The sequence below is a fragment of the Notothenia rossii genome (genome assembly GCF_949606895.1).
Source record: "Notothenia rossii genome assembly, chromosome: 2".
In the NCBI taxonomy this organism is placed as follows: Eukaryota; Metazoa; Chordata; class Actinopteri; order Perciformes; family Nototheniidae; genus Notothenia; species Notothenia rossii.
Genome location: NC_136904.1, coordinates 28,420,621 through 28,445,391, shown reverse-complemented (window position 1 = coordinate 28,445,391; position 24,771 = coordinate 28,420,621). Strand labels below are relative to the sequence as shown.

Here is a 24,771-nt window from a genome sequence, read left to right as displayed (position 1 = left end):
AAAGAATTTCCGAAACTAAACGAAGTGTTTTTATTTATTTATTAAAATTATAACTACAATCCGAAAAAACAGGGGAAGCCTGGCTTCCCTTGGCCTCCAGGAGAAAACGCCACTGGTGATTTGTAAAATATCCATAAAGAAAAAGAAAATCTGCTTACAGTTCTCTTTCATATGGATGTTGAGATGTATCCATAGATTTCTTCATTTTGCTCTCAAAGTGCACCAGATTGATGCTTTTAACTTAAACATTTAAAAACAAATCTTCCCGGGGGAGCATGCCCCCCGGACCCCCTTAGAGGAGGTAAGGTCCTCCCTCACTTAAATCATGTCCACATGGATAGGAAACTAAATACATTTGCACACATCTTGTGTCCATATCTTTCTGTTTTGGTCATATCACAACCGTGCACGTGCATGCATGCGCAAGTCATGGTGAGATATCTGGATTAAGAGGTTGCTTTTTCTTTGCACAGCATGAAAGAAAGGCGAAATGAATGGGCTGTGATTTTAGTTTTTTTAAGCAGAGGTCAATAATTTGTACGGCCCTCGGAGGATGTTGAAAAAATTGAAATGGCCCTTGAGAGGAAAAAGGTTCCTCACCCCTGCGGTAGACGCTCGCAAAGTGCCGCAACATGCGCGCAAGTGAAAAACAAGGGCTGCATACATGACACAAATGTCACATTTTGAGATCGGATACAGGACGCGTGTGTAGATGTCCGACGTTGTTTCCATTGTGAGCTAAGTTAACAATATATCATCATACATAAACAAATTCCGGGAGTAAATACTTGACTTATTGAATAAAGTTTGCTATATTCACTAACTAGTTTGGCAATATTATTCCGTGCATGTGTTAAAAACCTTATTTCCATTTGATTCATTGGATTACTCGCGTGAATGTTTAGCACGTTAATGCTTTCGTTTTTAAAACCGTCCGACCTCCACTACAAAACCATCAACCAGTTGCATAGGATTAAAACATGTCAACACGCACTCACCCCGTCTTAAACATTCCCAAAGAAGTGCCTCTGTCTCTCGTTGTGCTGGATGAAGTCACTGGCGACGAGTAAACCCAAAATAGTCCCAAACAGGCGCAGAGGCATTTTTCTTTTTTACTAGTTGTCCTAGTTCGGGGCCGGCAAATGCTGCCGCCATCTTGCTCAGCTCAGCTCTGTACTGAGCTTTGAGAGCGGGAAAGACGGACTGCCCTCCCCTGCCCTCTGCTGGCGCGTGCTGTGCATTACAACCAATGTCGTCCCTATCAAAACTCCGTGTCAGTGTAATAGAATGAAACGCATGTGTGATTTGGCGCACACGGTATTGAAAATCATACCGACGGTATTTCGAAATACCCTGGTATACCGTAATACCATCCAAGCCTACTAAACACTCTAAAACACGCAACTACAGACTCTACAACACGCAACGACACACTCTACAACACACACCTACACACTCCAACACACACACCTACACACTCCAACACACACTCTACAACACACACCTACACACTCTACAACACACACCTACACACTCTGCAACACACACTCTACAACACACATCTACACACTCTACAACACACACCTACACACTCTAAAACACACACCTACACACTCTACAACACACACTCTACAACACACACCTACACACTCTACAACACACACCTACACACTCTGCAACACACACTCTACAACACACACCTACACACTCTAAAACACACACCTACACACTCTACAACACACACCTACACACTCTACAACACACACCTACACACTCTACAACACACACTCTACAACACACACCTACACACTCTACAACACACACTCTACAACACACACCTACACACTCTACAACAGACAACTACACACTCTACAACACACACTCTACAACGCACACCTACACACTCTCCAACACACAACTACACACTCTACAACACACACTCTACAACACACACCCACACACTCTAAAACACACAACTACACACACCTACACACTCTAAAACACACACCTACACACTCTAAAACACACACCTACACACTCTAAAACACACACCTACACACTCTACAACACACACCTACACACTCTACAACACACACTCTACAACACACACCTACACACTCTACAACACACACTCTACAACTAGGGCTGCAACAAACGACTAATTTGATAATCGATTAATCTATCGATTAATGAAACGATTAATCGATTATTCGGATCGTTAGGGTTTTAACTGTACTACTACTTATATCAATACTGCTTATCGATCTGGTCCTTTTAACGATAGTATTAACGGTTCTTTTGACAAGAAATAAGGTAAACTAACTAAACAAATTGTGAACAAAACTAACATTGCTTTTTATTTTTAATTAAATGCATAATATTTCACATCAAAAGAAACAACAATGTTTTAACGAATCATATTAAATAATGTGATGACAGAACTGTAAACAGAATAGCTGAAACTTTAACAAAATAACTCAGCTACCTCTAATCATTAACCTATGTTTTTATAACTGAGTTAACTCTGTGTGTTGCTGCTAGCATACATAACACCTGACGTGGAAACGTTACTCGTGGACGGGGCTACAGAGCTACTAGAAAGACAGTGGAACCCGGTGCATTCCTCCGTCTGAATGTGGTGCACTTTTGCTAAATGTTTAGACAAATTGGTCGTTTTACCGCCTTTATATGATAAACTGTTATTGCACTTTTGGTAACGAGCATTGTCCACATCGAGACGGCTAAAGTTTAACCACACCTCGGAGCGCGTTCTCTCCGCCATCTCCTGCATGTGTGTGTAAACTGCCCCGCCCCCTCGCAAGCAGACGGGGGAGAGATCTCTCGTCTGAATTGGGAAGATCGAAAATACATTATAGACGCATTTTGTAGTCATATTGCATATTAGAAACTGAGTTGGCGACACTAAGACTGCGATATAATGTTTATGTAGCAATAATACATATGACATATGTTTTAAATCTCTCCTGTACCGATAAAAAAGAGCGATAACGTTGGAGCTTAACGGGGTGTAGAACACATGTGATGACGTCACCAACGAATCGACGACTGAATTAGTTGCCAACTAATTTGGTAATCGATTTTAATCGATTAAGTCGATTAGTTGTTACACCCCTATCTACAACACACACCTACACACTCTACAACAGACAACTACACACTCTACAACACACACTCTAAAACACACAACTACACACACCTACACACTCTAAAACACACACCTACACACTCTAAAACACACAACTACAGCTCTTAAAGCATATAATATATATCAGGATACAGCCGTTGTGTATTTTATTATGTGAAGCACTAAATGGCCTTAGAAAAATATTGACTCTTTGTTTGTAGATATCTACTAAACTACAGCAAATAAAGAGAGTAGGCCTGTTATACTGAGCGATGTATATTATACACACTGCTCTGCTTTCTGCACGGACCTCACAGCTGTTCTCACTGTAAACATTGCATCGCGATGAAAGCAGTTAATAAAATAATATCCAGAGGATGCATGCAGAGCTGTCATTGGCTGAGATCAGTCCGGCCGTGCGTCACGACTCTTTGAAACATCTCTGTGCCCGGAAATACATCCGTGGATGTAGGAACCATCAGTGTCTCCTCGGTTATAGCTCCTCCAGAGAGCCTCCTCGATGCTCGATGCTCGGCATTGAAGTGCATTCAGAGAAATGAGATGTACTTAAACATGGCGTGCTTTTTACTTTTAGGTTAATTCTTTTGAGTTATTTGCCATCTGTAGGTCACATGATTCATTTAACAATCTAATTCCACAAATAACAAAACACCAATAGTATTACTAAAGCCATATCTTACTTTCAACTGTGCAAAAATACTGGGTCCAAACAGAATGAGCGGACTAGATTTGCAAGACAAAATCTGTGCAGCAATCAAAAGTTTGTTAACCCTATGAACAAAGCTTGAAAGCCTCAAACTACTCGGGACAGCCCTATCTGACAATATCCCTGGGGAGTTTTGTTCCAGTAGAAAGGAGAAGAAGACGTTTTATGTGTCACTCTGTCTGAGTGGCTTTCCAGTTTTACCTGGGGGAGCATACAGTATATTGTATAACACAGTCCTCTGTGGGAATATATTGATACGACAAAAGGAACCTGATATCATATAATTACCAAGCTCCTATTATGAGCCAGTATTAACTTATCACACATATCCCTATTAGCATATATGTCACCTGATAAGTCAAACGATATTCAAGTAAATACATACTTAATATATGTTGCCTATACAGTGGGTGATATAGAAACAGTGAAGCTATTGCATCATTTGACCTCCAGGGAGCACTGATGAGTTATTTTTCAACCATGTAATGTCAAATGTTCTGCTCAATCACACAGTTTAAGGAGTCTTCAGAATTCAAGATCACATTCAGGGTTGACTCAATGTTCGTTCATTTCAGATACTTCACCTTGACTGTCTGCCGATAACCATCCCATACCGTGTTTTCCTCTCTCTTTAACAACTTACCCTTTAATTACACATTAGAGGAGATGCATTTTGTTTAACCTTGCCATCTAGAAGACATCAAACTCAACAAATTCTTCTTGCCTAAAGACAGAAACACATAGCCCCAAACACAACTTTTATTTGAACCTTTTCATACATACAGAACTTTAAGCTCAGTTTGATTGGTCGGCACCATTTTAACTTTCTAATAAAATGTAAAGTGTGACTCTGTTCAAATGTTTAAACCCCTTAAAATAACAAAGGTATTATGATTCCATGGATATAAGTCATTCAAAGTACTCGATACCTCACTCAGTGACAGTTTATGACAGATAGTTTAGGTTTGCTGATCGTACTGGATTCTCCTTTGTTTGTTTTTTTATATCAAATCCACAGATTTTTGGGCTTGGGTTGCCATATTCCTAATCCAACGTTTTTTTTAATGTACGGTTCTTCTGTAAGTAAATTAAAGTCCTCACAAATCCTCTATAATTTTTAAAATGTAAAAAAAACGACAGCTCCAGCATGTCATTTGTAACTCGCATTCAAATTGTAGTTTCTCAAACAAGAAGCAAAAATAAACTTGTAAGCATCTCCGTTTGTCTCCTGTCGTTCTGACGGGACGACAGGCAGACTTTGTTTCATCTGAGCTTTTCTTGTCAAACAAAATACGAGCAGTCTCTAGATCTGTGACTCCGATTTAAACTTTACTGTTGGGAAACTCCAGAGTTTGTATTTATAAATGAGCCAGAACAAAAACATTGTGCTGTCAGGTCTCTCTGACTTGTTCTTAGACATGCTCATAATAGATAATGCATGAGGTGAGGATTTAGACTTCTTAAGTAATACAAGGACCTGCTCCTCCACTGTCCGTGTCATTTTATCGATGTGTTTGTGTCCCCCTCTCGTCTACAGCAAAGCACCATCGTCTGTCACAACCGGGTTGACCCCAATGGCTCCCGCTACCTGCTGGGGGACATGGAGGGGAGGCTGTTTATGCTGCTGCTGGAGAAGGAAGAGCTGATGGACGGCACAGTGGCACTCAAAGACCTGCATGTGGAGCTGCTCGGAGAGGTCTTCTATTTATCTTTATGTCTCTTTATCTCCTTCTCTTCAATGCCTTCACCCACCTGCCTTACCTCTGGCATTCCTCCCATCTGTTTCTCTCTACCTGTCCTGCCCTTTCTGCTGCTTGTTGATTTCCCTCCTGCTGCTGCCTTTTCCTTTCAGCACCCTCTTTGTTCCGATTGACTCCCTAATGGTTTATGGCTCTGACAGGAGTTAATGGATCTACACTTGTAGAGAAGATGTGAACAAATGATCCCACCTCTTTTGTTGCTACCTTTCTAGGTTGTCACTTATCTCTTTTAAGTTGATTTAAACGATGTCTGTGTGTCAATACTGCGCTCAAAGCTAAATCGCACCTTAAAAGCACGCAGCTCTTGGCTTGTGCCACCTTCTTCTAATAACTTGCAGAGGAGTTTAGAAAAGGTAAATGTGGACTGAGTAATGATGGAGCGAGAAACAATCAAGCAGAGTAGGAGCGCTGAACTAGAGAGGGATTGCTTTTCAAATCATTCTGAACTTTATCCTAAGGACCAGTGTGCTCACTCCACAGGCAGCAGCAGCAGCAGCAGCCCTGCATTGAAGTGTCAGACAGACAAACCTCTTTATGTGTATCATAAAACCGCAGAGTGTAACACTATATTCACACTGATAATGGTGAATTTAAAAACATTTATTCAACAGAGGTCCGTCTGCTATTAAATAACTTATTATTAGAATATGCTTCTATGTTAATTTTCTTATCTTCCATTTGGCTAAAAACTAAATTGTTCAGTTATACAATTATCAGCCGTCATTGTTTAGACTTAATTTATGGTTCAGCAGAGCTACAGGTTCCACACTCTTTCATAAAATTGTCGCTTTCAGATGATTGCTCGAGTTGGGAAACAAATAATCATTATTTTCATTATCAAGCAATCTACCAATTATTTTAGTAGTTTAGAATGTGAAAGGTCAAAAATAATGATGATTTCCCAGCTGAAACGACCAGAGTCTAAAGAGACGACTCATAATTACTGTTTTGTTTGACCAACTATAAAAACAAAACCAAAATAATTAAAGACGTGAGGGCAGCAAGCAAAAACGTACATTTGCAAAGCTTAGGCTCTTACATGAATCGCTTAAATTCTAAAATAATATCAAATAATAATCATACATGTAATGAACTTTGACGGTTTTTGAATTGCAAAATGGTGTCCACGGAAGGTAACTTGTTTCATTGGGATAACTGTTTTACGTTTGATCAACTTTTCTCACACAGTTTTGGCTTAACACAAAGCTTTGTTAATGCTGAGCTAATGTGCTTTGGAGTTCAAAGTGGAGACAATAAGGATTTATTCAAATAGTATTTGCATAAGTGTGCAATATAAATGAAGCAATAAGAAAGTAAATTGACTGAAATTAATCTGCAAATATTTTAATATTGCCACTGTTAATTGATGATATTGTAATTTTGTCAAGCGAAAATGCAGACATATTTGCTAGTTTCAGCATTTCCAATGAGGAGACTTGCTGCTTTTCTTTCCTCATATGATGGTGAACTAAATATCTTTGGGGTAAGGCTGTGGTTTGCCAAAACAAGCTATTTGAAGACATCACTGTGGACTCTGTAGAAATGGTGATAGTCATTCTTCACTACTGGCTGACTCTCTGACAGATGGACTTCGACATCCCCTGAGCCATGCTGCTAGTTTTGCCAAAAAAAAAGGAATAATCATAGGCTTGCAGGCCTGGTGTGGATATAGCATCAGAGACTGAGAGGTTTTTGTTTCTCTCTCCAATGACAGTCATCCATCGCTGAGTGTTTGACCTACTTGGACAACGGTGTGGTCTTTGTGGGCTCCAGACTGGGCGATTCCCAGTTGGTGAAGGTAAGCCGCAATAGACGCTTTCACACATCTCCATCTTTATTTTGTATCCGTAAAGCACTTTGGGTTGCATCTGGCATGAAAGGTGCTATATTAATAACGTTTATTATTACAATCCTAAAATACATGATGTCTTTTAATCTTTAAAATGTTACATAAACCTGTTAGTAAAATAATTTGTTGCAGGTAATAAAATAATTTTGAGAAATGGATCAAAGTAGTTGTTCCCTCTTTTAGTCTTTAATGGAAATCTATACTAAATGTGGTGTTGGTTTCCCCGCAGCTCAACGTGGACAGCAATGAGCAGGGCTCCTATGTGGGGGTGATGGAGACGTTCACCAATCTGGGGCCCATCGTGGACATGTGTGTGGTGGACCTGGAGAGACAGGGCCAAGGCCAGGTAAATAAGTCAAAAGCCCAATCCTTTTACACTTGCGAAAAAGTGAATTATTATTACCACAAGCCAAGCAGGAAACACAGAACACATATTATATAACCGCTACATACGGCAAATCATTTGGGATAGAGCACCATGCTTCTTGGGGCGTTGTTGCAGACATGACATGGTGATTACAGAACAGCGTCTTAACTATCACCGGATGCACTTTATAGCTTATGGGGAGCCTCCATCTGTGTTTCTCTTTTTATCATCATGTTTGCCACAACCTTCAGGGAGTCTGGGTTTATAACGCCACTGGAGCCGGCTTCTGGAGACGTGTTAAGAGTGTTTCTGTCAGCAATTAAGCATGCAACATACTAATGCACAAATCAGCATCAGCCTGAATAGCCGTGTGTATTCAGGAGATTCTTGCTGACATCAAATACACAGCTTCCTGTGGCTTTTTATATGAAGTCTGGGTGTTCCTCTTTTATCTGGTCTATATTTTTGGTTGACAGTAGTCCCTGCACACCTGGCATTAGTGTGAGGCGGTATCCTATTTGCATCTAGATATGATTTAGCTGCACTGCACTACACCTGATTGTTAAAATACATCTCTCACACATTTAAATTGGCTTTCATGTTCCATTTCAAAAAAGGCCGATTGTTGTGCATTTTCTTTTAAAATAATAATACTTCCACCCTAATACTGACAGTGAAGACTTCGTCTAGGTCGTTCCCTGTCTGCATGTATCACAACAATCCATCATCTTAAGCACTTCGTACTTAGGTTTGTTTACTTTCCGCAGTTTCCAGAGAGTTAATATTCTGAATACAAAGTGATACAACCCATATTGCAATGTCATGTTAAGAAAGGCAACAAAGACACAAATTCATGCATCAAAGGAAATCTTCCATGTTGTTGCTTCATCTAAAAATGAAATCCTTTTTATGTTAAGTGAAACTACACGAAGAAGTAATCTGTTGTTGGTGCATTCTTTGACATATTTTTAAAATAACACTTTGACCAATACATTTCTTAATTTGAGCATTTCTCCTCCTTTGTATGAAACCAGTGAGGAAGATGAAACGGTAACGAGAGAGAGAGGGATAGTACAGAAGGTTCTCTTGGCAGGGTTTAACAGCAGGCCTCAGGGCTCTTGATGTGTTTCCAAAGGCAGCAGTCCACTAGAGCAAAGAGTCACTCTGGGTCCAGACCAGCACACAATCAGCCACACACTGTATTCATTCTCACACTCGGGCTCATTTCCGTCTGTTTGGGACTAGGACTGAATCCAATAATTGTTTTAATTTGCTATTTGCAGTAAATCCACAGAGCATTTGACCTGGTTAATTGCTGCAGACACTTTCCAACACAGTTAAGACAGGATTGATGCTAGGCTGCAGGGCAAAAATATAAACGTACTTCTCTGAAAATAATGCATAAAAAAATGATGGAATTCACAGATGGGCAACTGCAAACCAGGTTGGGGTTTATGACGGATCAAATAAAAATAATAACAAATACAAATACATAATATTTAAGGGTCAGACAATCAGGATTTAGTCCCCTGAGAGTGTGATAGTGTGAGAGCATTTGAGAACACACTCGGGGAGCTAGGTTGGGTTGCCAGGTTCACTGTGGGTTTTTCCATCGGAGCTGTTGGGTGGCAGGTGGTAGGAACTGAGATTATATAAACTCAGGTATTAATCCTGTTACCGCACCATGACAGGATGAATAAATAACACTCTGATGCGCTCCAGTCTGACTCTACAGAATGATTTACCTTCAGGGGGAAAGATCTCAGCGCTGTTGTTTGATGTTTGAACCGGCAATCTCGGAGAAGCTTTATCATAAACTGATATTGATTCAGAAAATCCTTCCCAGCTGCCACTGTTTGTGCTGCATTGACTTCTGTCATGTTATGATCTTCGGATGACATTGAGACCGTTCGTTTGAATTCCACTACGAGGTCTACTATTGGTGCAAACAGCCATGTAACCTGGCTATAATAACTACTGCTGTTACAAATAATAATAACAAAGAAGTTAAGCAAGGAGTAGTGGCTGAAAGAAAATGAAACTGCAGCTTTCCTATTTCTTTCCATATTGAATAATGCAGCTCTATTGAATATCCAGGTTTATATTTGATATTGCAGAACGGTTCACAGCAAAAATGTAAACACTGAAATATATTTTAAAAAAAAACATATATTCTAATGATAATTTTGGTATATTAAAAGTTAATGTTGCTCCAGCATTAAATCTGATTATTTTTAAACCCTTTCATTTCATTAAACAAAGTAAGTTCATTCAAAAGAGCAGTTTGGTAGGTCAAAGGTTAAACAGGAAGTTGGGCTATAAACTGTGAGGGATGATTACGTAAGACCGATTGGAAAACAATTAACCCTTTACCTTTTTCTTTTCTTTTTCAAAGAAGTTTGATTAGCATCAGTTTTAATTAGCTGCTACATTGTTATTATAACTGAATTAAATTATGTTTGATCCTTCAAAATAAGACTAAGGTTTGGTCAAATATAAGTAACATTTTAGGCAAAAAGAACAGTTAAGAAGTAGAAAATGGGAACAACTATGTATTAACTCTAATACAAAGATGGATAAATCAAAGCCCCTGTATTTCAGTTCATGTCTTAATGTCTTTTGTTGTGCTTTCAGCTGGTGACCTGCTCAGGTGCGTTCAAGGAAGGGTCTCTCCGAATCATTCGCAACGGCATTGGGATTCATGAGCATGCCAGCATCGACCTGCCAGGAATCAAAGGTGTGTGTGTGTGTGTGTGTGTGTGTGTGTGTGTGTGTGTGTGTGTGTGTGTGTGTGTGTGTGTGTGTGTGTGTGTGTGTGTGTGTGTGTGTGTGTGTGTGTGTGTGTGTGTGTGTGTGTGTGTGTGTGTGTGTGTGTGTGTGTGTGTGTGTGTGTGTGTGTGTGTGTGTGTGTGTGTGTGTGTGTGTGTCACAGCTATCTCCCTCTCAAGACTTGAATTTATCTTGAACGTATTCTTTAACTGTATTGACAGTTGGCGCCACTAAAACCTGAACATCTGTTTTACTCGCTCGGCCAAGACACCAGCTGTTGCTCCTCCAAGCTCCTCATGTGAGCAGATGGTGCAGGTGTCATAGGTCTTGGCTTTGCACTTTCAAAAGAACAGGAAAATTGCCAAGGTTGGCTTTGGAAACATTTGTTTTCATTTAGCAAACCAATGTCTGCAGTTGTTAAGTGTCAAGTTGAATCCCATCAGGTCTAACAATGGCAGACGCCTCTTAATCCCACAAAATGAGGTTCTTATCCCGAGACACTTCTCTCGTTCTTAAATGAGACACGCAGTTTAGGCAAGGTCTGTTCGCTCTTGTTAGGCTTCAGCTGTTTATTGACCATCTCTGCTCCTTAAAGCCTCAGCTCCTGCCTCCTGCCCCTAGCCTCTTGATGGGAGACCATTATTCACTCAGCCAATCAATGGCTCTGAAAGCGACCTGTAACCTGTACATCTTCCAGCATGTGACCATTTGACAGATGGAATAGTTAAAAGATCAGTGGGATATTGTGTTTCTCTGCAGAATTTTGCAGAAAGTAACTTTTTCCTTTTAACACCCTCTCTCCAATTCCCTTCAAGGTTTATGGCCGCTCCGCTCCGAGGCAGGCAAAGAGACAGATGACATGCTGGTGCTGTCTTTCGTTGGTCAGACGCGGTGAGTGTTTGCCGCGCAGCAATACAAGATAAGCGGAGAGTCAATTCCGACTGTCTTTATCTTATCTTTAGAGTGTGTTTTCCCCCAGAGTGTTGATGCTGAGCGGCGAGGAAGTCGAGGAGACAGAACTTCCCGGCTTTGTGGACAACCAGCAGACATTTTACTGCGGCAACGTGGCACATCAACAACTCATTCAAGTTAGTACACACACACACACACACACACACACTGTGTTATACATAACGTATGTGTGCTGTGTGTGTGTTTAAAAACATGCTTTAGCTAGTATAATGTTGACCCTCATTTGATTAACACACTTGCAGTACTTCCACATCCTACTTCAAAGCAGACATCTCATCTGATGTCAAATGTTCTAAATAAATTATAGAAAAAGAACTTATTCAACTGTGGCCTTTCTTCATTTAGTAAGAGCTGTTGCTGAATCATACATGATTCAAAGGGGAGTTGTGAATATGATTGGCAGAGAGACTTCATGTATTTTACACTTGGTTGAGATGAATATTGCACTTGATTTAAATTCAGGTTTTAGTCTGCCTTTTTTAAATGAGCATGTAACCTGCTGGGAGGTTGTTATGACAACGATGCCTCTGCTTTAAGGCAAGACCATTTTTCTCTCCTGCTTCTCAGAGTTGGTATACTTACAGAAAATAAATGTTACGCTAATGTGACTGAATATGCAAGATCATTTTCAGTAATGTAAGGTAGGCAAGTTGAACTATATTGTCAAGTGGTTTCAGAATACAATGAAATGCTTTTGCACAATAGCACTCTGCCTTATACAAAGGGTTCACATACTCAGAAAGAATTAAAAACATTAAACCCAATATGCAGTAAGACCTTTCAGCAAGGTTTAAATTGTTTTTGCATGTTCACAAGCAACCTGATGGCTTGAAGAAAGAACGTGTTAATGAGGCGTGTGGCATGCAATTTGATGCTCCAGTAATGTATTTTTAGACTTTCACTTAAGCCACCTGATGTGGAGTTAGAATGTTACTTTGGCTTTCACTGGATTTGTGCACAAAATACATTGGGGTAGACAGTGTTGGGCATTGAATTGGCACAATGGAACATGCCTTTTAATTTACCCATTGAAACAAGCCTTTTAATTTACCCATTGAAACAAGCAATTTGATTGGCTTATTGGAGCAGAAAACGTTATCCTTGCAATAAATCATAATTTCTTTCCATTCATTGAAAAACAGGCAATAACAATCCTGGCAAAGAACCACATATAAACAATGAGACTTGCTTTGAAAAGTCGTCACATTTCCATTCCAGCACTTCACATCATCCTTCCTGTCACTTCCCAGAGGTATTGTGCAGAGTGACATTTTAAAAGGGGTAAAAACTGTGTGCCTGCAGATCACATCAGGCTCAGTGCGCCTGGTGCTCCAGGAGAGCAAGGCATTAGTGAGCGAATGGAAGGAGCCACAGGGCAGGAACATCAGCGTGGCTGCCTGCAACCACACCCAGGTGGTGCTTGCCGTGGGAAGAGCCCTCTACTACCTGCAGATCCTGGCTGGAGAGCTCAAACAGATCAGGTAGGACACAGCTGATCGTGGTCAAGCTATAAGCCAGGGGTGTCCAAACTTTTCACTGAGGGCCACATACAGAAAAATATACGAAGGTATGGGCCACTTACTAGAGGTGAGGTATATGACCTCATAAGTTCAGTTATAACTTAGCAAAATCAATCAAATGTAGGTCAATTATGCTTGATACTTAAAAGTGATTTAAGAAAAAAACAGCTGTCCATTTATTTTGTTACAAAAAGTGTTCAGCTCATCCCTTAAAACAGAAGCCTCAGATTGCTTATAGTAAGTTATGCAAATAACTTATTGGGCTTTTTTCTTATCAACTTAGATTTGTTAGAAAATGTTTCCAACTTTAATTGACTGCATTTATTTGAAAAGTGGACTTATTAACACATGAATACTACTGTGTAATATATTTTTACATATATATTGAAGAAGTACAATATAAGACAAGCACAAGTTTCCTTTGTGGGACATATCCCATTATACTTTTTGAATTTGCTAAGGGCCGATTCCAAATGGCCCGTGTTTGGCCCGCGGGCCTTAGTTTGGACACCCCTGATATAAACAGACGTTCACTGTATCTTAATTCAGGAAGTCTGGAGATCTCCTGGTTTGACCTTCCAAAAGGAGATCAACATTATGTGTGCTTAAAAGGAATCGTTTAACATTTTGGGAGAGAAGCTTATTAACCTTCTTGGGGAGAGTTGGATGAAAAGATTGATAGCAGCCATTCACCGTATATTGCCTACATATTTACCGTATAGACATGAGAGTGGTATCAAGCTTCCTATCTAAATCGTGAGAGGGGGAACAACTAAGCCTATTACTCAAAATGTCAAACCGTTTGTATAAACCCCACCCCGTCTATCCGTGGGTTTGATGGTGAGAGGCCTAAAAACTGGGTCAGCATTCAAATTCAGAAAAGCTTTAAGAGTAATCAAAACATGTCTGACCTCATCCCAACACAACACCCAACAGAGCTTTTGTTTGAAAGGTAAATTAATCAAACATTTATTTGCTCTTTTCCCAAAAAGTAAACCGTTTTTTCTTTAACTAGGTTACATGTTATTACTTTCCTGCACCAACTAACCTTCTTTTTGTAATTCTTCTTTTCGTATCTGTGGAAAAGTTTGAGTTGAGGGATTTGCATCTCATTTTTAAAGCGTGAATGATGCAGTAGAATTGTAAAGTCTTGCATTTGATTGTATTTCTTTCACGTTGCTGCTGTGGTCTACCCTTGTGGCTGGCTTCGTGCCACTATTGCAATATAACAGCTCTGAGACAATATTTATTTTTACAGTATTTTTGAAAAAGTGTAGGGTACACAAAATGATTTTCTTTCTTGAGAAAGACACACAGCTTGTAAAAAAAGGCCACAAGGTCTGATTGAAGCACAGAGTGTTTGTTTGCAGCCTTGAGATTGTTTGTTACTGATGAAACAACAAAAGAGACACTTCAGTGTTCCTCACCAGAGCTGTGAAATAATGTGTGGCCTACATCTACTACATCATTGCTGTATGAGTTGCAACATTCTGTAAATGTTAGGTAGCAATAGATAGATAAAAGGTGTTGACATGGTTGAAATACTCTTCTGTAATGCAATTAGATCGTAAGTGCTCCACACACCATACAATGATTATCCTTCCATTATATTTGCCTCATTAAGTAGCTTCTTCCTTTTACAATGCAGGCTATTTCTTACTCTATTCATGCTCATTTTCATAATAGTTTAACCTCTCTTCATGACACAAATTAATGGTTGTTTCACTGAAGCAGTTCTCAATTCACATAAGAATAGAAAACGTGACAGCTCAGTGTCACCAACACATGTATCATGTGTGAAACTTCGTCTTACACCATCATGCGACTGTTTTTCTCACTTCCTCAACACTTTCCTCAGTACCATGGAGATGGAGCACGAGGTGGCCTGCCTGGACATCACGCCTCTGGGGGAGGGTGGCGGTGAGTCGCCACTCTGCGCTGTGGGACTGTGGACCGACATCTCAGCCCGGGTCCTCAAACTGCCCTGCTTCACTGCCCTGCACAAGGAAATGCTGGGCGGAGGTGAGAGAACAGAAGGGCACAATGCCACTGAGTGACAAGGAAAGCATTCAGTGACTAGTGGAGAGAGATGTGTAGACGCAGATCATGTATAGTCAAGTGGAGTCTCTTTTTATATAAAGCTCAATAGCACTTACGATGTCTCAAAAAAGCTTCACAGATACACCAAGCAGTGATTCATAACCCACATTCTCTCTGAAAGCAAGAAAAGATGTTTCACATATCAAGAGGAAATTAAAGAATATATCTAGAGGGGCAAGATGTTTTTGTCACTCGATGCTCATTATCCCTGAACCATCCGCAGTCTGAATGCAGGCCAGGTGACGTTTCATTAAATCTGTGTCAACAGTTTTTATCTCTGTCACATCAGTTACTTAGGTCATGTGCGCTCCTTTCATAAAATAACAGTCAAAAAGGCCAGGAACAAACCTTTTAAATGAGATATTTAGAATAACTTTTCTTTCTAGAGTCCCCATTTTATGTTATTATGCCTCGGCGCTGTCTTGTGAATGTGATATCCCGGAGCTCCTTGACGACATTCCTTTCAAATAAGCAAAAACCTCTACTTGGATTCAAGGATATAAGGATACATATTTGACAATCAATGATCAAAGGTCACTGTGGCTTTACAAAACATGCACACACACACCTTTGATTTGGCCATAACACAACAATTCTTACGCTAAATATGATGTAATAGGATAAGATCTGTAAGAAATTCACTTTTGGACATGCATCGATGTAAACTGCGGCTTGGCTGGTTGGGGGAGGCATAGAAGTGGTGGACATAAAAGGAAATAATACAGAATAAAGATTCAATAAGTAAAAAGTGTTATTTACGTTATTGAATCAAGGTACTAAATACAAATAAATTGGTAATTAAATTACTTTGAACGATTTTTCAAATCATTAGGTTAGCATAAAGACTGTTATTGGGGGGAAACAGCCAGCGTTGGACATTTTAAAAGTTTATAACAAATCTTCTCTAAAGCTCACTTATTATCATGTAAGTGAGGAACAGGTCTTTATCTCCATTTTCATTAATAGATGTAAATTACATCTTCCCAAGTACATACTTCAAAATTAAGTATGCTGACATCCCAAATGCATTAACTGTGGTATTTAAATGTTTGCAAAAATATTTAAACTTAGAATGAGTTAATATGCAGGAGAGGGCTTGACTATGTTTTTTGGATAATCTTATTCAAAAGTCAGCAGTCACCAGAGAATAGGTTTCATAACATGTGGATCCGGCACATTCAGGGGGCTCCAATTTTAATGCTTCACCCATGAAGAGTATTTCCAGACATTCTCCCACAGTGTCACACTTCATTTTCCAAGTGTGTGAGATTGACAGCTGCTCACTGCACAAACTGTACTTTCTGGCTGTCTCCCCTGTCAAGGACAGACTGAAGGAAAAACTGAATTATAGACAGGAAAACTTCAAATTAAAATCTAAATGTTGAAAAGGAAAGCTTTGTGTTTTGGCGATGCACAGTTGTACTCAATTATGTTAACGTTAATTATATAACTATGGATTTTTACTTCATGGTATTTTTGCTGCTACCATGGAAACATGCAACTTCTCAAGTAGCGACTTTTGCATACGTTGTTGTTTGGTGGAAAGTCCCCCGAGAAGCATTTAATCACAGCCAATGCAGTTTTGATGTAATTGTCCTGCAGTGAGAAGCTTATGTTGGTAAACGGAAAAGACAAAATACTTTATATTTACCCTGCAGCATTCAAATGTTATTTCTATCCCAAAAGTTACAGGCCAATCTGGCCGACAACCATTATGGATTTTTCTGACAAAGACATTTTAGCAGACATTTATCACATTGTGGTTCATCTGTGAGGCTGTTACTCCAGAGTACAGGAAAAATAAATCACGAGTCTGTGTGTGTCCTCAGAAATCATCCCTCGCTCAATCCTAATGACCACCTTCGAGGGCAGCTACTACCTGCTGTGTGCGCTGGGAGACGGGGCGCTCTTCTACTTTGGCCTGGACCTGCAGACTGGTAGGTTTTCACACCACAACTACAACTGCTCCATGAGAGCTTCTCAAACTTCTCCGGCCGACGAGGGCCTCCAGGCAGAGCCTCCAGGCAGAGCTGCAGGCAGCGGTCTGAAGACATTTCAAGATTATTATTTTATGAAGAATTGTAAAACAGCCAGCATTATATGTGGATGTAATGGTGGAGAAACTGTGCAGCTTGTAGCAAACTTGCAGATTCACACGTCCAGCTGTTACGGAGCGTTGTTTTCATTCATTTTTAGTCGCACTTTTAGCTCTATTTTTGTTGTTCAGTGCCATCAAAATGGAAGCAGCAGCAGCAGCAGCTGACATTCCCTCACCTTTAACCCAAGTATGATGTCAAGCTCCAGAACCACATTATCCTAATTTATATAAGATATTGCTCAATTGTGCCACTTTGTTACATGCTCCCTGAGTGTTAAATGCTTTCAAACTCCAAACCCCTAGTTTGTTAGAAAGCATTTGCTGTTAAAATGTTTAGACTCCATGCCTGAGACTGGGTGATGTAACTGAAATTACATCATCTGGCCCTGACACCCAAGTGATGTAATTTCAAGTAATAAAGAACAATACGAGGAAATTAAGAGCCACAAAAACAAGAGAGCTTCACAGGTTGTTAAGTGCTAGAGCCCTTACATTACTGCACTATTGAACGGCTGTCTGCTCCAACAAATGGTCCATTTAAAGGACCAGTGTGCTGGGCATATGATGACATTCCCATGCAAAACCCACATTGTTTGTTTAAATATAAACTGTGAACCTGATTCACATTGTGGGGCTTATATATATATATATATATATATATATATATATATATATACAAACATACATACATACACAAGTAGAGATAAGAAGACAACAAGTGCAGAATAACATGACACTATGATATTTCATTTTACTGCTTCAGGCACGGATCGATTCACTCAGCCCCTCTCTGCCTGGGTTTGCAGCAAACTGTCTCCAGTGCATAGATATTTCTATCTATGTGCATCTCTTTTCAGCATTTTTTGTACAAATGTTTTTTTCTTTTCTTAAAGCTATACCGCCTGTTGAGGAATTTCAATGTCCGAACCCTAGCTCTAAAAATAAATATGAATTGTAAATTCCATTACTGCTAATAGATCTGTCTATTCAACACACTGCTCCTCTACATAGAAGCATCATGGATGGTTTGGAGACATATTGTTTATTCAACCTTGTGAGGCTACAATGGTTTTTTGAATTAATTGAATATTTGAATCATACCATAAACATTTGATCAATTATTCAATTGAAGTTGCAGATTATTAAAGGTTGTCTGGTCGATTAATCAATCGTCTTATAGCTTCAGTTCTATTGTCAAGGCTCAGAGGACCTCCTGCACAAACTGCCATCAGTAATCAGTAACCTTATCATGTAAACAGGGATAGGAATTTAATAGGTTTTTTTTATGTTCCTTCTCCTATTTTTTTAATTAATTTAATCATCAGGATATTAGTGTGCATATAATTATTCTATATTATTCTACTTTTTTCACCATGGTCAAAGCACAAGGGCATCAGTATTATTAGTTGTACACAAATTAAAAGAAAAACCGTGAATACATCTGTGGAGAAACCTAAAGAAAGCAGATGCTTCCCCGCAGGGCTGAAGGGCTAACCAAAAGGTGTTATGAGCATTAAAAAGGAGATAAATATTCTGCACACAAGGACAAACATTACTGGCTGAAGGCGCTTGGCAAGTTATTAAAAAAAAATTGATTTGTACATCACCTTTTTAACTAGACTTAAAGTTGTGTTTCCATCTGATTTCCCTCCCGCAGGCGCCCTGAGCGAGCGTAAAAAGGTAACGCTTGGCACCCAGCCCACTGTGCTGAGGACCTTCAGATCCCTGTCCACTTCCAACGTGTTCGCCTGCTCCGACAGACCCACCGTCATCTACTCCTCCAACCACAAGCTGGTGTTCTCCAACGTCAACCTCAAGGAGGTCAACTACATGTGCCCGCTCAACTCTGAGGGCTACCCCGACAGGTCAGCAGCAGAACCTTTACCGCTCGTGGGTTTTATCATCAGCATAGCTGGTTCGGGGGAATTTTCTGTTGACTAGAGAAATGCATACAGTCAAACATTGTTTTGGTTTTTGTAGGCAATGGGTGTATTTTTCTTGTTTTCCCTCTTGTAATGCTGCCTGTTGTTTTCTTCTTCTTTCAGTCTGGCTCTGGCCAACAACAGCACTCTGACCATCGGCACCATCGACGAGATTCAGAAACTCCATATTCGCACCGTTCCCCTCTACGAGTCCCCCAGGTCAGTCCGTTGTACAAATATTTAGTTAACATGAACCCTCAAATAATATTTAGACCCATCATCTTTACAAATATGCTGTGTGTTGTTCATGTTTGCACTGGCTTTGCCTGTTTGCTCTGATTTAGCTGCGTTCTCCTGTTGGTAATGTTTACACATTTGTTTCCTGTTTTTTTTCTCAAACGTTTAAGTGCCAACCGACACTTGAGTTTGTCGAATAAGAACACCTTCTATTAGCTTACTCTTGTTTGCGCTTTAGGTCTCGCCTTTTGCCTTGCCTCAATCCCCTTGTATCTCTCCACCAGGCGGATCTGTTACCAGGAGGTCTCGCAGTGTTTTGGTGTTTTATCCAGCAGGGTGGAGATTCAGGATGTGAGCGGCACCACATCTGCCGTGCGCCCCAGCGCCAGCACCCAGGTACCCTAGCTCCATGTTATGTTCAGCTAATAAACACCCAAGGGCTTGTTTGTTTTGCATCTGTATCTTACTTGATGTGCTGACTAAGAACATTATTTATAAGGTGAGGCTGGGAGCTTGTCAACACAACAAATGTCTTGTTACTTATCTTCTACAGGAGAAAGATTTGCTCTACCAGCATTTCAATCATTATACTGTTTGTAATTGTTTGAATTGTAGCAAATTAGGATGTTACCTTCAAAGTTATTCCACTGATTTTTTACAAGGCCCCCAAAATCATTATTATAAATAGTTAGTTGTAATCAAAATTGAAAAATGTTCTATTGTTTTTCTGCCACTGCAGAGACAAAAATAATACTCTAAGTTTAACGATTGAGTCCAAAAATACATGAAGCCCAATCATCTTTTGTTCGATATGTTGTCAAGGAATACTGCCAGTGAATATGCAGCTGCTCAAAAAGCAGAAGGACCAACTTTAAAAAGAGATTTGGATTCGAGAGATAACAAAAAAGTATTTTCAGCCAGATTTTCAGCGACAGCGTGTGGCGTCCACTCAGCCTGGCTCTGTCCTCTCCCCAAGGGGACACGTGTGTACTTTCATTTATCTTTGTATTTATTGCTTCAACACACAACTTTGAGGGAGCAGAGCTAGAGCCTCTCAGCCTCTCACACGTGATGACCAGAAAAATGTAGACCTGATTTTAAAAGCTGCACATCTGGTGCTACAGATGGTGCCGTCTGTGGAGCTCACACAGAAATCGAGATTTGAATGACTTTACAGCCTTTATTAGATTTCTCTTGTATCTACCTCCTGCCTCATAAATCTCCATCCTTCAGGCTCTCTCCAGCAGCGTGAGTTCCAGCAAACTCTTTCCCAGCAGCACTTCTCCCCACGAGACCTCCTTTGGTGAAGAGGTGGAGGTTCACAGTCTGCTGGTGGTGGATCAGCACACCTTTGAAGGTGAGACAGCTGGATGAGCATTTCCTTTTGAGCCCGCAAAGCTGATGCTTTCATATGCAGCTTCTGATGATAAATCTTTGTGCTCAGCATGGAGAAAACACAAAGCCTGGTCCTAGCACTCATCATCAAGCTTTTATATGATTATATGTGAACTCCAAATGGGTGCACAGCACACTCAGTTTACCAATCAAGCTTTATTTGTCTGTTTTCAGCAATGGCGTCATCCCTGATTTAACCTCCTATTTGAATATTAACCCTTTTATACTTTAGGTGCTCCATGAAAGATTTTTTTTATTCCTCAATATTCAATGCACACGCAGGCCCTTTATAGGAAAACGTAATGATTGAACACTTTGGGCGTCATGCGGAACATTTCCATGTTGAAGCCCATTAAATGTGGCAGGTTTCTGCTCCGTTCTGTTTTGCAATGCAAATGTCCCTGTGCCAAGCCTTCCCTTTAAAAATCTAATAGTTACCACATCAGCATACATTAGGGTATGTGATATGTTAATGATATGTAAATAAGGGACTGGTTTTGCACATAATGTCCAGAGCTGAGTGAAATGTTTCAATGTGCGATCAGATAACTGCTCATTTGCATGGGAGGATTTGATCAATCAGATGTGGAGCTATTGTTATGCAGTAGTGCAGAGTATGGTTTGTGCACTGCAGATGGCCAGTGAGGTTATTGATGTTTACAGCTGCTCTGTTATTTAGGAGGAAATGCAGGGTTCATATACATAGTCTAGAGTCTAGACAGTAATTCAGTTACTGCAACAGCACTGAAATCTGCAGTTATTTCTAATAAGGTTGGTCTATAATGAGCACTCACAGTCATAAACAATGGCTATGCATTGTTTAGTGTCTGTTTAATCCACATTACCTGTGTTAAATACGCCTCAATGGATGCATCATTTCCTGGTTGTCTTGATGTTGTGGCTAATGTGATCCATTGCTGTACCTTTCCCCGGGCTCCAATTTATTTTACCATGTAGCTCTTCCTTCGCTGCCATGGTAAAGCACACAAGTGTTAGAAAAATGAGCAAAACCAGTGATAAATGGAAAGGTGAGCCTCCCTGACAGATGCAATAAAACTAACAGGAGCGTGAGGGAGATGAATAAATAAATAATAACACTGTGCAGACATATTTAGACATAACAAGGAACACACATCACCCGAGTCTGGATGTTGTACATCATCTCCCTAGTCGTGGCTAGCTTTGAACTCGCTGAAAAGTTAACTGAAGAGAATATGACACAAAATAGACATGAATAGGGCAATACAAACAAGCAGTCAGACACTCATACAAGCTGAAACAAACCACCATGGTAGCTGAAAGTTATTTAGAAGATAAAGCAGTCCATGATTCAACTTTGCAATAACCCACTTGCCAGAAATGTGTATGCACACAGTTTCCTGTGCAATGAGGGATGGTAAGTGACCTTCAAGATGTGCTCACTTTGGTTGTTAATGGGAAATAAAAAGTTATAGACGTGATATAGGTATGTCATCAGCAGATAAAGGCTTTAAAAATAAATATCCTCGTTACTCAAAAGCCTGCATTTGCTCCGATATGACGGGCCGATCTGTTACATTAAAATAAATGGCATGTTTTACAAATGAAGGCTTTCTTATGTTGGCCATTGAATGTGTACATTTTGAAAAGCTTTCTTTTTTTTGTATGCATCTGCCAGCGCATAAAACGATATACATTTTACGATGCGAGAGGCTTGATGAGCTAGCTATTGGGTGGAAAGAAATACGTTATTATAACCGCATTGGCATAAATTCCTAATCTGTTGTTTAAAAGCTGTCTGTGAACCTTATCATGTTTCTAGAAGACAAAAAGACTTCATTTGTAATAAACAAGAAGCATCCTGTCTCACTGAACACCGGCAGAGAGTCATGAAAAATGAACATATAAATGTGAAATCCTATTAAAGCAAGATGGATTGTGCTGGCCTCCCACTCAGCTTCCTAAGGTGTTTATGTTTTATTTCTCTATCAGTCCTCCATGCCCATCAGTTCCTCCCCAGCGAGTATGCCCTCAGCATGGTGTCATGTCGTCTGGGAAAAGACCCGTCAGTGTATTTTATCGTCGGCACCGCCATGGTGTACCCAGAGGAGGCTGAGCCCAAGCAGGGCCGCATCATTGTCTTCCACTACACCGACGGTCAGTATCTCTTCTTCACTCTCTCCATCTCAAGAAAACAAACACACACACACACTCTCCCCTGTCTTTTCCATCAACCTTCTCTGTTTGCCTTCTCCAGCCGCTACTTTATCCTTCACCCGGTTTCCTTTTCTGTCCTGTGTTTTCACTGGGGGACACTTTGTCCTACCTTCCTCTTGGTTCCCTTCTCACTTAATCATTTTCTTATCACTTCTTATCAGATGTGTCTCCTCTCACCACTCCTGATTCCCTCTGACTCTCTTTCATACTCTGGGCCTTTCAAGGTTCATTGCTTGCCTTTCATTTGACTCTTAGCTTTTCATTCAAGATATAGTCTGTGCTAGTTAAGTGGGCATTGATGTTGCCTTCGATCCGGCTGACAGACACTGTGCTCTTTCCTGCAGGTAAGCTACAAACTGTGGCTGAGAAGGAGGTGAAAGGAGCTGTCTATTCTATGGTGGAGTTCAATGGCAAACTGTTGGCCAGCATCAATAGCACAGTAAGTAGTGCTCGTTCCCCATTGGACTGTCAGCACTTGACTTTTTCTCGCACTGTGCCACCTCTGTTTATGCACTCTATGTGAAGACTTCAAGTGAATGCATCTTGACAATGAATGTGCAGGTTACAATTTGAAATATGTTTGACATAATATGTTTTTATCAGAGTTTCTAAAAACCTTAAGACTTGTTAGCAAAGTCTCAGCCTTTAAAGAAGGAGCTGACTTCTTTCAAGTGCACCTCTAAAGACGTTGCTTGTACAAGACTTTATCACGTAGTCCGGGTATTAAAACGAGCATGTCTCAATTCTGCTTCGGTTTTTCTGCCCATATGGAAACAGAACTATCAATTGTAACATGATTATGTTTACATTGGAGATTGATATAAATAACTGGATACCCTCTACAGTTACTAAAGCCAAGTGTTGGGAGGCTTTCATTCAATTCTCTTTTAACCAAACATTCTTTAACAGATCGTGTGGGAATGTTTAAATACTACATGTAAATAGTTTAAAAATGCTATATATAAAATACAATACCTATTATTTTGTTAGAATATAAAATTGATATTCTTTTTCAAGTTTGTAGGCTTGTTTTTTCTTCTACAACCCTTCCCCCTAATTTCCCCATTCAACAAAACGAATACCTTTACCTGAATATATAAATGTTCGATACTGTTTTGACTCAATAAGGTTAAAACATATATTTATATAAAAGCTTGAAAGTTGTAAAAATACCAAGACTAAGCATTTGAACATGTGTTTGGATCCAAGTTTTAAGGTTTGATACACAATCATAGTAGTCACAGTTGGAGCGTAAGGTGGTTGAGATCATTAATTGTAACCAGCAGGAAACCCTCTGGATGATGATTTGTGTGTTTTTAGAATTGTCTTTCTTTGATTTGTTTAAGAAGCATGTGATCTCTCTCTCCTCAGTCATTTCAAAGTGCAATATTGAAATAGATTCATCCCATATGGATTGCTCTGGGAAACCACTTGACATACAGTGGGAAAGAACCCCCCCCCCCCCCCCCCACTGTCATGTAATAACTGGCTCACCCACACTGAGCTATAGATAGATTAAAGGATTACAAGCTTGAAAAGGAAGCTTTATCTTTAAGATATTGAGAGTTTAATAGATATGGGTTGCAGATTTCTGGAGTTCATCTCACATTACCACTCCATACCACCTCCTTTATTGAATTGGACTTTAAAGATTTATATTTCAAAAATGGTGATTAGTGGCTTAACCTTCGATGTCTTCGAGCAACTGCATCCC

The 24,771-nt window shown here is 39.9% G+C and overlaps 1 protein-coding gene across 1 annotated transcript in view; it reads left to right on the top strand.

Annotated features, from left to right (window-relative positions):
- The window catches only part of ddb1 (damage-specific DNA binding protein 1), a 68,678-nt gene that overhangs the window by 31,650 nt on the left and 12,257 nt on the right, over positions 1-24,771 (top strand). Inside the window, exons 7-21 of the mRNA XM_079665978.1 lie at positions 5,410-5,568; positions 7,347-7,430; positions 7,711-7,827; positions 10,483-10,585; positions 11,433-11,508; positions 11,597-11,705; positions 12,892-13,070; positions 14,968-15,131; positions 17,039-17,146; positions 18,965-19,172; positions 19,353-19,448; positions 19,751-19,862; positions 20,700-20,823; positions 22,833-22,997; positions 23,402-23,496. Coding sequence (XP_079522104.1) covers positions 5,410-5,568; positions 7,347-7,430; positions 7,711-7,827; positions 10,483-10,585; positions 11,433-11,508; positions 11,597-11,705; positions 12,892-13,070; positions 14,968-15,131; positions 17,039-17,146; positions 18,965-19,172; positions 19,353-19,448; positions 19,751-19,862; positions 20,700-20,823; positions 22,833-22,997; positions 23,402-23,496 — 1,899 coding nt within the window. The remainder of the gene's footprint in view (positions 1-5,409; positions 5,569-7,346; positions 7,431-7,710; positions 7,828-10,482; positions 10,586-11,432; positions 11,509-11,596; positions 11,706-12,891; positions 13,071-14,967; positions 15,132-17,038; positions 17,147-18,964; positions 19,173-19,352; positions 19,449-19,750; positions 19,863-20,699; positions 20,824-22,832; positions 22,998-23,401; positions 23,497-24,771) is intronic.